Source organism: Gobio gobio, assembly GCF_949357685.1.
Source record: "Gobio gobio genome assembly, chromosome: 13".
Taxonomy (NCBI): domain Eukaryota; kingdom Metazoa; phylum Chordata; class Actinopteri; order Cypriniformes; family Gobionidae; genus Gobio; species Gobio gobio.
This window is the reverse complement of record NC_137106.1, coordinates 23,761,944-23,777,278: the sequence shown is the minus strand read 5'-3', so window position 1 is coordinate 23,777,278 and position 15,335 is coordinate 23,761,944. Positions and strand designations below refer to the sequence as shown.

Here is a 15,335-nt window from a genome sequence, read left to right as displayed (position 1 = left end):
TGGAGGGAAAAGCACGCTTTGCGCGGGTGCAAAATAGGAATGACACATGCGTCGGTGTACAAAGTCAATTGCGCTGGGTGCAAGATATGGCCCTAAGGGTTGAAATGCTTTCAAAAGCCTTGTTCTGCAAAACGCAATTTTATCATATTTTTTGCCATGAAGTTAGTGATAACAAACCCATTTGATTAAAGTTTGTTGTTTATTGTTCGCCGGTTCCCGCCTCCTTCTTCCCACACGAACTAACCTCGTTACATTTATAAATAGTCTTTTTTTTTGTTTAGGTCAGGCCACTCAGTTTGATTGGCTGCCAGTCGCTATCGGCCGATAATCACTGCTAATGATTGGATTGTCTCAATTTGCCGATCTCATGCAAACGACACATAAAGATGCACGCCTGACGTGAGAGGTATGGCATGACAAGCAGCAGAGCCGTCTCAATCTCTGTCCTGCGCGGGTAAAATAATTATAATGATGATAGTTAGGTACAATTCATATTTCTTTATTAAATAGCTTACAAGTTACAAAGTCTACATGATACAAAGTCTACAAGATAAAAAGAAGGCTTCAACCAGATCGATATCTGTGATCGGAAAATCCTGCTCCAAAAATCCTGATCAGAGCACCTTTACATGAATGTTCCCCCTCTGGTAGGACACCTCCAAAACAAAACTAGGAAACTAGTGTTTTCCAAACACATTTCTTAAGAATGTTCTTATCTTTGTTTTTAACATAGTTATAAAGACAAAACTAAGATGAATTTGAATTCCTGAAAATAATGTTCTTAAAATTATTGTAAATAACTTCTTAAAGTGATTCAAGTTTATTGAATTGATTGGACTATTTCAAATATTAAGCATTCCAACATAACAGCTACATATAATAAATGTTGTAATAAAGTACTCTTAAGTGACAATGCAAACAATGATCGTCATGATTATGTAACTCTACAAAAACTATACATTTTACAATTATGAGACATATAGTAGACACACATAGATTATGGACACATTCACTCTAGAGAGAGAGCAAGAAAAATGGAGCGCAATTGAAAGCAACAGCTCGCTCCAGTTTGAAGCTCTTTAAAAATGTTCAAATACACGCCACATTAAAAAAATGCAACTTCAAGTGTTGAACTTCCACCAAGCCAAAAATAGTGTGCGCATTTATAATGATTATTTCCGTAATCACCAGGAAGTGCAAAGAAATGGCCTTTGAAGTGTCTTTTCATTGAGTTCATCAGTGATTCTTACAATCAAATACCACCTAAGTCTGTGATTATGTTCTTAGGAAAATATCTGAGAACTATTCCAAGAACTGCAGAAACATGCTTTCAAATCGATTTCATACAAAATTTCTCAACATCTTAAGATTTTAATGAAGCCGGCCCCTGTAAGATGAGAGAGATTATGATCAAATGTTTTTAAAATGTATCTCAGGTAGCCACAATCAAAAGAGGATTTGCTTATATTAGGAAGGCAATAAAAAATGTCTGAACTGGACAGATGATGACAGCTGGCCTTCATGCTTGATAAAATAAATCAAGTCCTGCAACATTCATACATCACTGTCTGTGAGCGGCACTGCTGTGTGACACAAACACCCTCAGCATGTTACCACATATGTCCTCAGCACATTTCCACATGGGTATTCTTCCACTGGATTCTGATTTCAAGAGGTGCTTATTTAGTTCGTTTGAAAGGCAAAGAAGATTTATATCGAAATAAAGACAGAGAGGAGGAAATCAACACTTGAAAGCCCCGGAGATACATAAAAAGAAATGGAAATCCCACACTTGCTGCTAATCTACTTGTTGACGTCAGAGCCTCACGACAAGGTCCGACGATATCGGGAAACTGCTCAAGCAAGAGGAGCAGACAGAAAGATAGAGTAGAACGCTGTGGTTAATCGATTGCTGAAAGATCCCAGTCACTCACTCACCTTCCTGTACTGCCTGGAAGGGGTTGTTGGGCTCGATAAGTTTGATGGAATGGGTAATCCTCTCGCTTTGGAGGATGTCGTCATTCAAACTCAGGTCTGAAATGGCGAGCTGAAAAACCTCGTCGTCCCGTATGGCATTCTGTTCAAAAATAGCTCCTGTTGAATGAAACAGAGTGTATGTTATTATTAATATATCATTTCACATTTATTCCAAACTTTCATATCCATCTCGTGGGTAAAGATGATGGGAATGCAGATTCATAATGTGGGTAAAACTGTTGAAACTATAGTATACCTTTTCAGGTTATAGAGAATGCACCATATAACCGTCAGACACAATTTATAGCAACTTCCTCACCTGTCAATAGCCAACGGCACTTTAGGAGTGATTTCAGCACCATGGAGAGCGCAATCACTGGAAACACTGTAAATATTCTATACGCATCCTTAATTTGTCAAGGGCGTTTTGCAGTCTGTGGAAACACAGTGGGTTGTAGGCCTACGGGAAGATCTTTTAGTCAAGGGGATCGTATACGTGACTAGGTGCATCTGTGGCAAATGTAAAATTTTTACATGTTGTTGTTAGAGTTCGCAGAGTCCTTGAAAAGTCATGCAATTCAGAAAGTGGACAAGCCATGCAAAAAAAATAAAAAATCCCAGACAGATAAATGAAATGGAAAAATTTATAAGGTAAGGGATTAGTCTGTTACTGCACAGCTACTTACAAAATAAACAAAAAACCTGGATATGAAGTATTGATTACTCGTAGATTAGCTTAAAACTTCCACAAATGAAAAGCAACAAGACGAACAATGATGAAATATTAATTTGCAATCTAAATGTTTTGATTTGCAAGATTCTACCAAAGTTGCATTGAAAAGAGACAGACTGGAAATTATACAATAAACGTGGTTTGAGCACTAGTTTGTTGCCATGGCCAATGAAAATGGCCATGAAATATCCTGTTTAGAGGACATTATACCCGTTCAATGCCACGATTGACCTATCAGATTCAAGTATTTCTGAGGGCCAGCTGCTTACGGATTAATCCTAGACATAATATTGCAAGGAGCAATTTAAACGTTGACTTCAAATGACTGAGTAACCCATAAAGTTCTGTTTCACTAACAAGACCATGACACTTGGAAATACAGCCCAGTATTAAATCAGAATGTGTCTGGATGCAATCAATAAGGCTGATTTGTGCAGGCCTATAAACAGTGACCCATCAATGATATGACACATTGAGATCAAGGCGACAGTGATAAAATGCACAGAGCAGCCGGCTTAAAGTGCCAAAGGTGTAGGAGAAGCAAATAGGGCTTTATTTATTTACATGCACGGTTAGCCATCAAACAGCCGCAGAGGCTTCAAGCCGTGCACTGGGACAACAAAAGCACGCTCATTTTAATCACTTCGCCAACACATGCAGGTCAAAGACAAATAAGGTTGTTTAAGGTTATACTTTTTAAAAATTTGTTTAAGAAGGGGGAAAAAAACATTTAAAATCGCAATAGATTTTTTTGCCCAATCCATGCAGCCCTAAAATATATTTATATTATAACAAATATCCTGCAATTCCGAATCATGAATATCAAGACGCATTCTTTAACTCACTCTATTTGGGATGAACAAAAATGTCTTTTCATTAAAAAAATATCAAAATCAACAATCAGGAGGGTCTAAAAGAAGCCTGTCCATTTTTGTTTTCTTGTCACATGACAACAAAATGGCTTCCTGTGTGTGTTACACCAGACTTTGTTTGGCAGACATATTAATATTTTAAAACAAAAAAATATATTTACTATATATGTAAGGACAACCATTTTTTTATTATTTTTTTATTATTATGCATGTATGTTTTTTTTTTATGATAACTTCCAGACAAAATGAGGATAATCTCAATCGCCTAGTAACTTGAAAATAATGATCTACCACTTAAAACCACCTATACCAAGGATACACAGAAAATTCCAATAGTTTAGACCAAATTAGATAAAAACCTAAGAAGAATTATAAACTTAGACCAACAGGTAACTAAAAAGGGGCCATGTCATGAGACAATTGCATTCAATTAGCCTACTGTATGTTCAATACATTTCAATAAAATGCAATTTTGTTAAAATGTCATCTTATAACAGCGTCTATGCTTAACAATATGGGACTTAGAATCCACCCCTCTTTATAACTAGGCTTCAAATCCAATTTTGAGTGATCTTCGCGGTGAGGAGAAGAGCAAGCACACCGGATGACGGAGAACATCCACTGAATACAAAAGAGAGCTTCCCTACCAACAGAAGAAGCACCAGATAACACATCAGAATACGACAAGAACCTGTTTTATTTCTCCACATTTCTGAAAGTAACAGGTTTACGGGTGTTTTGAACCAATATATTTTTAAGTCAGCAAGAAAACCAATTCCAGTCCGGGCATAAGTTTACCGGAAAGGACCGACTGCAGCATCTGACACGAGACTGCTAAGCTTGCTAATAGTCTGAGGAAAGGGTCATTCGATCTACAATAGGCAGTATCAGCACAAGTTGAAGTTCAGTTAAGAAACGCCGAGCGAGCATGCACGAGAAGAGACTTGTCGCGCGCTCAGTAGCCTGCCTCGCTGAACGGTATTAAAATTTCCGTCACGTTCAACAGAAAGTTCAGGCTTAAGGCTGGGGAGGGGTGGACCGGAGTTAACCCTGAAAAAGACCGAGAATAGACGTGTCGATTTGATTAAACGTGTAGCTAAAATCATTCGTGGACCCTACGCGTTCGCCATCACCTGAAATGTAGGCTACTTTGTAGACCTGTTTGCTAATGTTTCCTGGCAAGTTAAAGCCATTTATCAAATGCCAAACTGTTCAGGGGAGCGAATATGTCTTCTATCAAGTCAAATATAGCCTACACGCGTTCAACTTTAAAAAGCAATGTACTGAAGAAAGTCATCAGTGATTCAGCGCGTCTGTCCGACCGTGCTTACCGATGTGAATAATGGAGTCCGCGCGAGCTGAGCGGCACTGCAGGATCCATAAGGAGAGGCTGATCACGAGCAACTCCATCTCCAGTTCTCGCCCCGGTGTATCATCCACGCGTCCACGTCGTTTCAAAAATCCAGTTCCAGAGAGAAAGAGAGCGTGCGCGAGAACGACCACTGTGGAGATCAAGGATGCGTCACTTCTATCTTTCTCCGAGATCTATTAAAATTGAAAGTGAGAAAGGATATTCGCGGGGAAAAAAGCTCTCAAGGGAAGGAAAGCAGAAAAGGAGGGGTAGGAGAGCAAGGGAAACGACGGGGGTACCACGGTCAGAAGCAAAGCAACGGGTCCGCGCGCTCCAGCTCTCACTGTGGTTTGGATACTGCTAACTGCAGCGCAGAGAGAGTCTCTCTCTCTCTCTCTCTCTCTCTCTCTCTCTCTCTCTCTCTCTCTCTCTCTCTCTCTCTCTCTCTCTCTCTCTCTCAAAGCTCGCAGTTCTTTACGTTTTGCTCCACCACGTGACCGAAGAATCGAAAGATCGGAGCGGTACGGTAAAAACCAAGGAGGAATGAAATCTGCGCGCGCCGGTTAGAGTCGCCACAGCGGAGTGGCTGCGGGAGGTCTTGCGCAGCCCTAAGCGCGTGAAGTTTAACCGACCACCAGCAAGAAGATTTTCCTCAAATATTTAATGCTAAACTATTTTTTCCCCCTATTGAAAGACACGAGCCTTCACTAGTTTTGAACCAGGGCTGCTGAAGGGAAAAGTTGGTGGTATACGGACGCTTAAAATCCTCCACAGAAGTTCGCCGCCCGTACAGCGACTCCAGAAGTGAAAGAGAAGAAAAAGGCGACCTCGGGCGCTCCGTTTACCGGTGGATGTTTTGCCCGGTACTGTATTTAGTCCCCGCTAGCACACTGAAAAAGAAAAGAAACGGAATCCAACCACGGAACGAAGGGAAACTATGGTGATTGTGACTGAAATGACTGTGAATAGGTTGACTAACGTCAAATCTATAGGCTACTGTGGCGTATAGGCATTTTTACAAAAACATTGCACAGATAAGGTGAGTCGTTTGAACGAGTCTGGCAGCTCACTGAACGAATTCTTTATCGCCAACCAACAATGAAAATGCGATTCAAGTCACGTTTCTTGCAGAATTTTTCCAGCATATTTTTCTGATATTTTCCCCTATGTAGGAGGAAGAATGATAACCTTCACCTTACAATTAAAGGATATTTCTTGGGACGACACTAACAGAAATATCTCTTAATTGTTTGGTGAAGGCTATCAGGTCGTCAGCTTGGATCGCTCGGACGTGGACAGCGCCACAGCGCCCCTATGGTGACTCGGACGAACTGCTGTCGCGAGGCTCTCTGAGAACCCTACAGATAAGACGTTAGTTCACTAAGCAAAATTTAATCTTTTGTGTGCAGTTAATGTACAAGGTCATTGACGTGATTTTCAGTTTAATGTTTATTTAGTTTTTCTTTTCAGTTTTGTTTCCTCACCATCTTTTGATAAAAATGTATGTGTTTCTTGAAATACCATATTAGCTAAATGACAGAAAATGAATGATTAACAAAACAAATCTTAATGTAGTAGATCTTGTTTTAGTAGAACATTTCAACCCCATTATTCTTCATCCATCATAAAAATCTGTGTTCAATGGAATGAAAGGAATGAGAACTCTACAGCATTTGTGGCTTACATTGTACAATCATTTCAATTCATCCCAGGCACTAATAATGTAAGAAAACAGGGCATCCACATGCCATACATGTTAAAATAAAACTGACATTGTAATATTTTTGGTAATTTTTTTAACAATGTCCTTGCAAGCACACCAAGAAAGGAGGTGACGTAACTTCCTTATTTGCATGGAGCTTGAGCAGGTAGTCTGTCAGATATTTGTCTTGAATCAGCGAAGGACATCAGCTTGTGTCCTTTTTGTTGTCTGCGCATATTTGAAATATCTGATGACAAAAACAAGACATGCTACATCTTTACCTGACACCAGAGGCCTGTTGCATGAAGCTAGCTGAAAAAACTCAGAGTAGGTTTACAGTTGACAAATCCAGATACATCCAACCTGGTTTAGATCAAATTCAACGGTCTCTCAAAGCTTAAACATTCTCTGTCAACTCGGGTTCAATTCAGAGTTTGGGATTAACTCTGAAGCGCATGCAATTCACTTCTCTTCTGAAGAAAATGATCATGAAATTAAATGTGTTTACAAACCAGGAATAAACACTGCTGCTGCAGCGAAAGTTTGAGAAGGCATCTGAAAGAATATCTGACTAGATCAGTGCATGATGTGAATCAAAGAAATATGCCTAATAATTATAGGTTCACAAAGAGCTTAAATGAATACACGTTGTTTAAAAGAATTATGAATGAATGTATTATATTTATATTGATATTTGGCTACTTATATGAATATATTATATTAATTAAAAGTAATTATAATTCATATAATTGAAATATAATAAATAATTAGCATCAAAAGATGAGCACTTTCACTATAAACTGTTTTAATTTGGAACGATACAGGGGGTGTGGCTTTATTGCATCTTTACTTGCAGCTGATTGGTCCAGTTCAGGTTTGCGATCTCTAACCCAGAAGAAATCCTGCTCCAGAGCAGGTTAGCCGTGTAGTGTAAGTAACCATGGTGATGAACACTGCTAAAAAACAATCAACCTTCTTGAGCCCGAAAAACCAGAGTTTGCTTAAACTAATCTCGAACTTACCTGGGTAGCAACTGAAACCAGCTTTGTGCAACAGGCCACAGGTGGGTGACGGCCTCTGTTGATGTACTGGAAACACCTATGGGAATTATGTCAGTGATGGATATCTAGATGTGTTGTAGATCTGGATACAACAGTAGTTAAACTGCACAAAAAAAAAAAAATTCTAAAAAAAGATAGAGAGAGAGAGAGAATTTAGACAATAGAATGCATTCATTACATTAATAAAAAGTGACAGCAATGACATTTTTAAAGTTACACAATATTTCTATTTCAAATAAATGCTGTTCTTTTGAATTTTGTTCATTGAATTAAAAATATGGTTTCCACAAAAATATTAAGCATTCAAGTTAATTAAATATTAACTTTTTTCAACATCAATAAGAAGAAATGTTTAATAGTGCATGGAAGACATACATTTTAATGTAAAATCTAAAAAAAAAAAAAAAAAAACCCAATAAAACAAACATGAACATTATATAAATTATACATGTAATATAGACATAGATTAACTATGCTCTTTGTGCAAATGTGTTCTTTGGGGTCCCTAAGGGACATTTCCTTCAACAAGGTTCCCTTCATCCTAGTTGCATAAAATGTTGTACTTTTTTCCTACATTATCTATCATTACGCACACATACACAAAACCTGGGCTTGATTCGGTTGTTCTGAAGGTGCTTGGGGTCATTGTGACCCCAAGTGAAAATGAAAGGACACATTTTTTTATTTTGCATTTGTCAAAAATAAATAAATAAATCTAACATAAATCTGAAAATGTACACACAAAAATGAAGGCCTGGTACTACTAGTAGGCCTGCTAGAGCACAAATGCAATATGGAACAAACATGATCATACACACACACACGCAGATACAGAGGTGTGACTGCAATAGAGAGTATTTTTATAGAAACTGGCCAATAAAATCAATAATTCCAGCATGAATCTGAAAATGTCCACACATATATGAAGACCTGATACTAGAGCATGATGCAATGTGGAACGAACATGATCACACAAACGTGTGCACACATACACACACACACACACACGTATGTGCTTATTGCTGTTTTTCTTTATGAATTTCTTATTCTAAGCTAATTATTTTATACATTTGAATTATAATTATTGAAATAATATGTGATTCCAATCAAGTCTTGTCTTTTAGTGGCACCTTATGTGGCATTATTGCAAATTTATTTGACATTATTGCAAAAACTTCAAAAGACAACAAAAAATGTTTAACGTTGACAAAAAATACTGATTTAATGTATTTTATAATGTTTAAATGTATATATATTCACAAAATATTTATGACAAAAGCAGTTAGCCACATCCAGAAAAATATGGGCCTCGGCTGAATGTATAATTACTAGTGCTGGGCATCGATTAAAAAAAATTAACTAATTAATCACACTTTTTTCTGTAATTAATCGCGATTAATCGCAAGTTTTTAATATTTTACGTTTTTAATATTTTGATATTGTAATAATTTCAGTTACTCTCCAAATTAATGTATAAACAATTTAAAGACAGCATATTTTAAATATGTGTTGTATTGTCATATTTTTATGAATGAAGGCCAGTATCACTGATCCTAAAGTGTCTATGAAACATTAATGACGTTACATTACAGTATAACTGAAAGCTCCCAATTTCAACATTTATTAGGCTTTAAAAAAACTACTTTTAATTTAAGTGAACTTAAAACAATCTTTACATAAACCCAAAATAATAAATGTTATATTTACCCATGGCCTTCCCTGTTATACATATACAGAAATGTAATCGTTATCTTTCTTAACTGCATAAATAATAAATTAAATATAGATGAATCATCATTAAAGCTAAAATTTTCTCTGTTCCCGTTGTTCTTTGATGAACATTAATGACAGGCATCATCAGTGCTCCTGTCTCTTTAAGAACAGCCGCGGATCTCACGCGCTGTCCCGCGCATCTCATTTCCTCACAACTCTTTGAGTTCATTTAAGACGTTATTTAACTAATTTAAGACCCTAATATGAGAATACTCGAAATCCTCTGTGTTATTGTTTGTTCAAGAGCAAAAGAGAACTCGATGTGAGCAGGAAACTGACGCGAGTCTATCTATGCGTCGTGTGTGTGTGTGTGTGTGTGTGTGTCCCTTGATTAGCTGACATGAGACGCATCCATTCCACACAGACAGGACACTGACACACACACACACACACACACACACACACACACACACACACAGGACATTGGCATACAGCGCGTTCTCTTGTATCTTCTCACGCTTGGAAGCATTTACATGAATAAGAGCGTGATGATCATGTAACGCTAAGCAAAAATGGATATAAAAACGGACGCTGCGTTATTTGCGTTAAATATTTTAATTGCGTTAAGCTGAAAAAATTAATCGCCCGCGTTAACGCGTTAATTTGCCCAGCCCTAATAATTACACCTATTTTTCTAAAACTGTAATTCCTACAAGTTTTTCTCTAACCAGCAGATGGAAGAACACGAATATCCAGAAACAACTCGTATTTAATTTTGATCATCATTAGTGGGGGTTTTTTTTTCATAAAAATATAATTTTTCATATGCATACTAATGGTGTAGTTGAGAAATTTAGCAGTAAATTGGTATTAAAAAAAAGAAGTACTTAATATCCCCAAAACATAGCATAAATGTACAGATGAGAAGTAAATGAGGGAAAAATTATACAATCCCTACATTTGAGGTCATACTGACCCCAAAGATCATAACAGGAAATGAGGAGAACACGAGAGTAACATACTGACAGTGTTAACTTCAAAAATGCTTTCTAATTTAGATTTTTTTCCCCCTGAATTTCTGTGGTAATAAACATTATGCAACAAATGCAGTCGATTATCTTAACTTGTATTGAACCGGGAACATTCCTTTAACATTCCGTTCATCCATAGAAAACCACTCTCTCATCTTAATTTAATCGGAACCTGATCCTTGTGCAGGGGGATATGTGGTTGTAATCTGAACTAATGATAATGAAGAGCTTCCCTGTGTTCACTGAAACATGTGGTGAACACGACTCAGCACTGCTGATGGTTAATGTGACTCTCCATCCTCAAGGCTCAAGGTTGGATTAGTGTACTAATCTGTGTTTTGGCTCCACACTCCAGTTAGACTCTGGGTGTTAACCTAACAAGATAGAGCAGCGAGTGTCACAACTTATTTGGTGAATACTAGACTCATGCCACTGCAAGGACTTTGTAGAGGGGATGGAGGAAAGGGCAAAGATCAGAGACCAGTCAACTATATACACCAAAAATAGGATTTTATGATCTAATTTAGAAGTGTTCTAATGTAATTGCTGAGAGAAAGAACATCTTAAAGGGTTAGTTCACCCAAAAATGAAAATTCTGTCATTAATTACTCACCCTCACGTCGTTCGAGACCCGTAAGACCTCCGTTCATATTCGGAACACAAATGAAGATATTTTTTGTTGAAAGCTGATGCTGAGAAAGGCCTCCATTGGCATTCAGTACACTTATACTCCCAAGACGGATAAAAGGCACTCAAAACATCGTTTAAAAGTCCATCTCACCACAGTGACTCTACAATAATCTTACGATGCGACGACAATAGTTTTTGTGCGCAAAAAAAATCAAAATAACACCTTTTTCCAACTTGTTACTGCCTTCCGTGTGTGCCTCCACGACGCATGCGCGAGAATATGACGCAGATCCAGCGTTCGGACAGATGACCCAGAAGTGATTTGTTTACGAGCAGAGGAAGACGCGCGTATCTCAGCTGTTGGATTCTATATTGATCGTGCTTTAGGTCTCGGCGTAGTGCTCAAAATGGGGTTAGAGTGTGCATTTCATGGAATCCCGAGCCCCGGCGCTACGTCATATTCTCGCGCATGCGTCGTGGAGGCACACGCGGAAGGCAATAACAAGCTGGATAAAGGTGTTATTTTGATTTTATTTTGCGCACAAAAACTATTGTCGTCGCATCGTAAGATTATTGTAGAGTCACTGTGGTGAGATGGACTTTGTAATGACATTTTTAGTGCCTTTTATCGGTCTTGGGAGTATAAGTGTACTGAATGCCAATGGAGGCCTAACTGAAGCCTTTCTCAGCCATCAGCTTTCAACAAAAATATCTTAATTTGTGTTCCGAATATGAACAGAGGTCTTACGGGTCTCGAACGACATAAGGGTGAGTAATTAATGACAGAATTTTCATTTTTGGGTGAACTAACCCTTTAAGATTTAGCAGTTCTGTGAATTTTTGCAAACAGTAGGAGTAGGAGTCACGCAATTATAATTTCTTGAGAAAGATCACAATAGTTTCAAGTTGATCACGATGCACTGACCACCAGAAATCCGCTTGATTTGAAAGTGACTGTTGTATGGGCTGTGCTATCACTAAACTATTAACAATAGACAATTAATCTTTTTTGCTTGAAAAATGTTGCTGAAATTTCGCAATTTTCGCAATTTTGAAATTAAAGTGACCGCACATATAGACCTTCTCATTCTCATCAGCCACATCTGTATTTCTTCACCATCTCTTATATATTTCAAACCAGGCTCATTCACACCAATGACGATAACTATAAAGATAATGATAAAGATAAAGTTCCAAAAATCGTTCACACCACAGCTTTAACGATAATGGCACAGAGAAACAATATCGTTGGAATCACTTTCAGAACGATTTTATCCAGCTGAAGAACGATAAAAACATTGACAGCCAATCAGAATCCATCCTGCTCTAATAAGCTTTTAAAGCGACAGACAAGCACCCGCTTAGAATAAGCAGAACGATATCGTCCATTGGTGTGGACGGCAGTTATCATTCTTGGTGTGAACGAGCCATCACTCGTGCAGTTCTAAAATGTAAAATTATTAAGATGATAAAACATGACAATCAGAGATCATCAAAAAGACAACAAGAGCAGGAAAACAACAAGACTGGCTTTAGAGGGTAAGATCAACACCTCTGATTCAAACCCAATAAAAGGGACGTGAGAAAAACAAGCTGCAAAGATGAAAAGAAACAGAGAATTATGGTAGAGATGAGGTGTGTGAAGCTGCTGTCTGACCACTTGTCAGAGATCTCACGAGCCGTGACGTACATAATTAAAGCCGATCAAAGGGAAGCAGACATGTTTAATGCCCCCCAGCTCCCTTCCAGCTGTAGCCTCATTAGTGCACTACCATTATGAGAGAATGAAAACATTACAGTACAGTGCATTACCATTACATAAATGCACAAGAATCTCAAAAAACACATTAAACGATCACAAAATGATGGTTAAAATTGAATTCAGGTCAGACGGTGGCTAAATTTAAACATTTATAGTCTTGTTTGGGGTGAGGACATCATATGCGATATTAGGGAACAGAATATCAAAACAGCGAAAATCACTGCAAATTACAAAAGGGAACAAAAACATTAGCATTGCTTAATATAACCTTATGCAATGATGTGCCCATACAAAACTCACCCCAATTAATTCATTGTCTGAGTCACTGACTGTGTGAATTATGCGCTTGACAACATTTGTTCAATTAAAGGGTTAGTTCACCCAAAAAGGAAATTTAGCCCATGATTTACTCATGCTCAAGCCATTCTAGGTGTATTATTCTTCTTTCAGATAAATACAATCGGAGTTATATAAAAAAAGTCCTGGCTAATCCAAGCATTATAATGGCAGTAAATGGAAGCCCAAAAATTGATATAGGACCACTTTCCACATTCAAATTGGTTAACTTCCCAGAGCTGTATGGATTACTTTTATAATGAATGGATGCACTGTGCTTCAAATTTTGGGCTGCCATTTACTGCCTTTATACACTCACCTAAAGGATTATTAGGAACACCATACTAATACTGTGTTTGACCCCCTTTCGCCTTCAGAACTGCCCTAATTCTACATGGCATTGATTCAACAAGGTGCTGAAAGCATTCTTTAGAAATGTTGGCCCTTATTGATAGGATAGCATCTTGCAGTTGATGGAGATTTGTGGGATGCACATCCAGGGCACGAAGCTCCCATTCCACCACATCCCAAAGATGCTCTATTGGGTTGAGATCTGATGACTGTGGGGGCCATTTTAGTACAGTGAACTCATTGTCATGTTCAAGAAACCAATTTGAAATGATCCGAGCTTTGTGACATGGTGCATTATCCCGCTGGAAGTAGCCATCAGAGGATGGGTACATGGTGGTCATAAAGGGATGGACATGGTCAGAAACAATGCTCAGGTAGGCCGTGGCATTTAAACGATGCCCAATTGGCACTAAGGGGCCTAAAGTGTGCCAAGAAAACATCCCCGACACCATTACACCACCACCACCAGCCTGCACAGTGGTAACAAGGCATGATGGATCCATGTTCTCATTCTGTTTACGCCAAATTCTGACTCTACCATCTGAATGTCTCAACAGAAATCGAGACTCATCAGACCAGGCAACATTTTTCCAGTCTTCAACTGTCCAATTTTGGTGAGCTTGTGCCAATTGTAGCCTCTTTTTCCTATTTGTAGTGGAGATGAGTGGTACCCGGTGGGGTCTTCTGCTGCTGTAGCCCATCCGCCTCAAGGTTGTGCGTGTTGTGGCTTCACAAATGCTTTGCTGCATACCTCGGTTGTAACGAGTGGTTATTTCAGTCAAAGTTGCTCTTCTATCAGCTTGAATCAGTCGGCCCATTCTCGTCTGACCTCTAGCATCAACAAGGCATTTTCGCCCACAGGACTGCCGCATACTGGATGTTTTCCCCTTTTCACACCATTCTTTGTAAACCCTAGAAATGGTTGTGCGTGAAAATCCCAGTAACTGAGCAGATTGTGAAATACTCAGACCGGCCCGTCTGGCACCAACAACCATGCCACACTCAAAATTGCTTAAATCACCTTTCTTTCCCATTCTGACATTCAGTTTGGAGTTCAGGAGATTGTCTTGACCAGGACCACACCCCTAAAAGCAACTGCCATGTGATTGGTTGATTAGATAATTGCATTAATGAGGAATTGAACAGGTGTTCCTAATAATCCTTTAGGTGAGTGTAATTCTTGGATTAGCCAGGACATGTTTTAATATGTAACTCCGACTGTATTTGTCTGAAAGAAGAATGTCATTTACACTTAGGATGGCTTGCTTGAGGGTGAGAAAATAAAAATTTTGGGGTGAACTATCCCTTTAAGCCTATTATTATTACATCTTATCGTGCCATCTGTAAAATAATGGAACTTTTTTTTTCAGATAATTAAAAATACGTCTTTAAGTAGAGAAACAATGTTTATGTCACGCTTAAACCCAACGCCTACCGTACATAGATAAGATGGCCATTATTTGATTTTAGTTAGACAGGGAATGGGAATGAACAGTCAGCGTAGGAATAAAAAAGCCAAACTGGATAAAAGCAACTGCTAAATGACGAATTTGTCATTAAAATAGGGGCAAGCAACAGACAACCAATATGAAGTAATTCCAAACACACTCAAGTTTTATGGAGTCTGTTTAACTGGAAGCCTGTCAGCTCTTGTTAGGGTACCAACAACACCAGCACAGCGGTTCATCCACGCACGAGGCGAGCCGATGGAATGCACGAGCAGAGCGGAGAACATTGTCACATGTGCTCCAGTCAACAACCATTCAGCACTCGAGCAGCTGTTTGAGAGAGAATGCTTAGTTCCTCTCTATCTCTT

At 38.5% G+C, this 15,335-nt stretch overlaps 1 protein-coding gene across 2 annotated transcripts in view; it reads right to left on the bottom strand.

Moving 5' to 3' along the window:
* The window catches only part of grid1a (glutamate receptor, ionotropic, delta 1a), a gene marked incomplete at its 3' end in the record, with an annotated part of 383,513 nt that extends 378,212 nt beyond the window's left edge, over positions 1–5,301 (bottom strand). For both annotated transcript variants that reach the window (XM_079832712.1, XM_079832713.1), the window contains exons 1-2: positions 4,914–5,301; positions 1,939–2,094 (exon numbers count right to left, since the gene is read on the bottom strand). In XM_079832712.1, the coding sequence (XP_079688838.1) occupies positions 1,939–2,094; positions 4,914–4,992 (235 nt within the window). In that variant the 5' untranslated portion in view covers positions 4,993–5,301. The remainder of the gene's footprint in view (positions 1–1,938; positions 2,095–4,913) is intronic.
* Between the last annotated feature and the right edge of the window lie 10,034 nt (positions 5,302–15,335).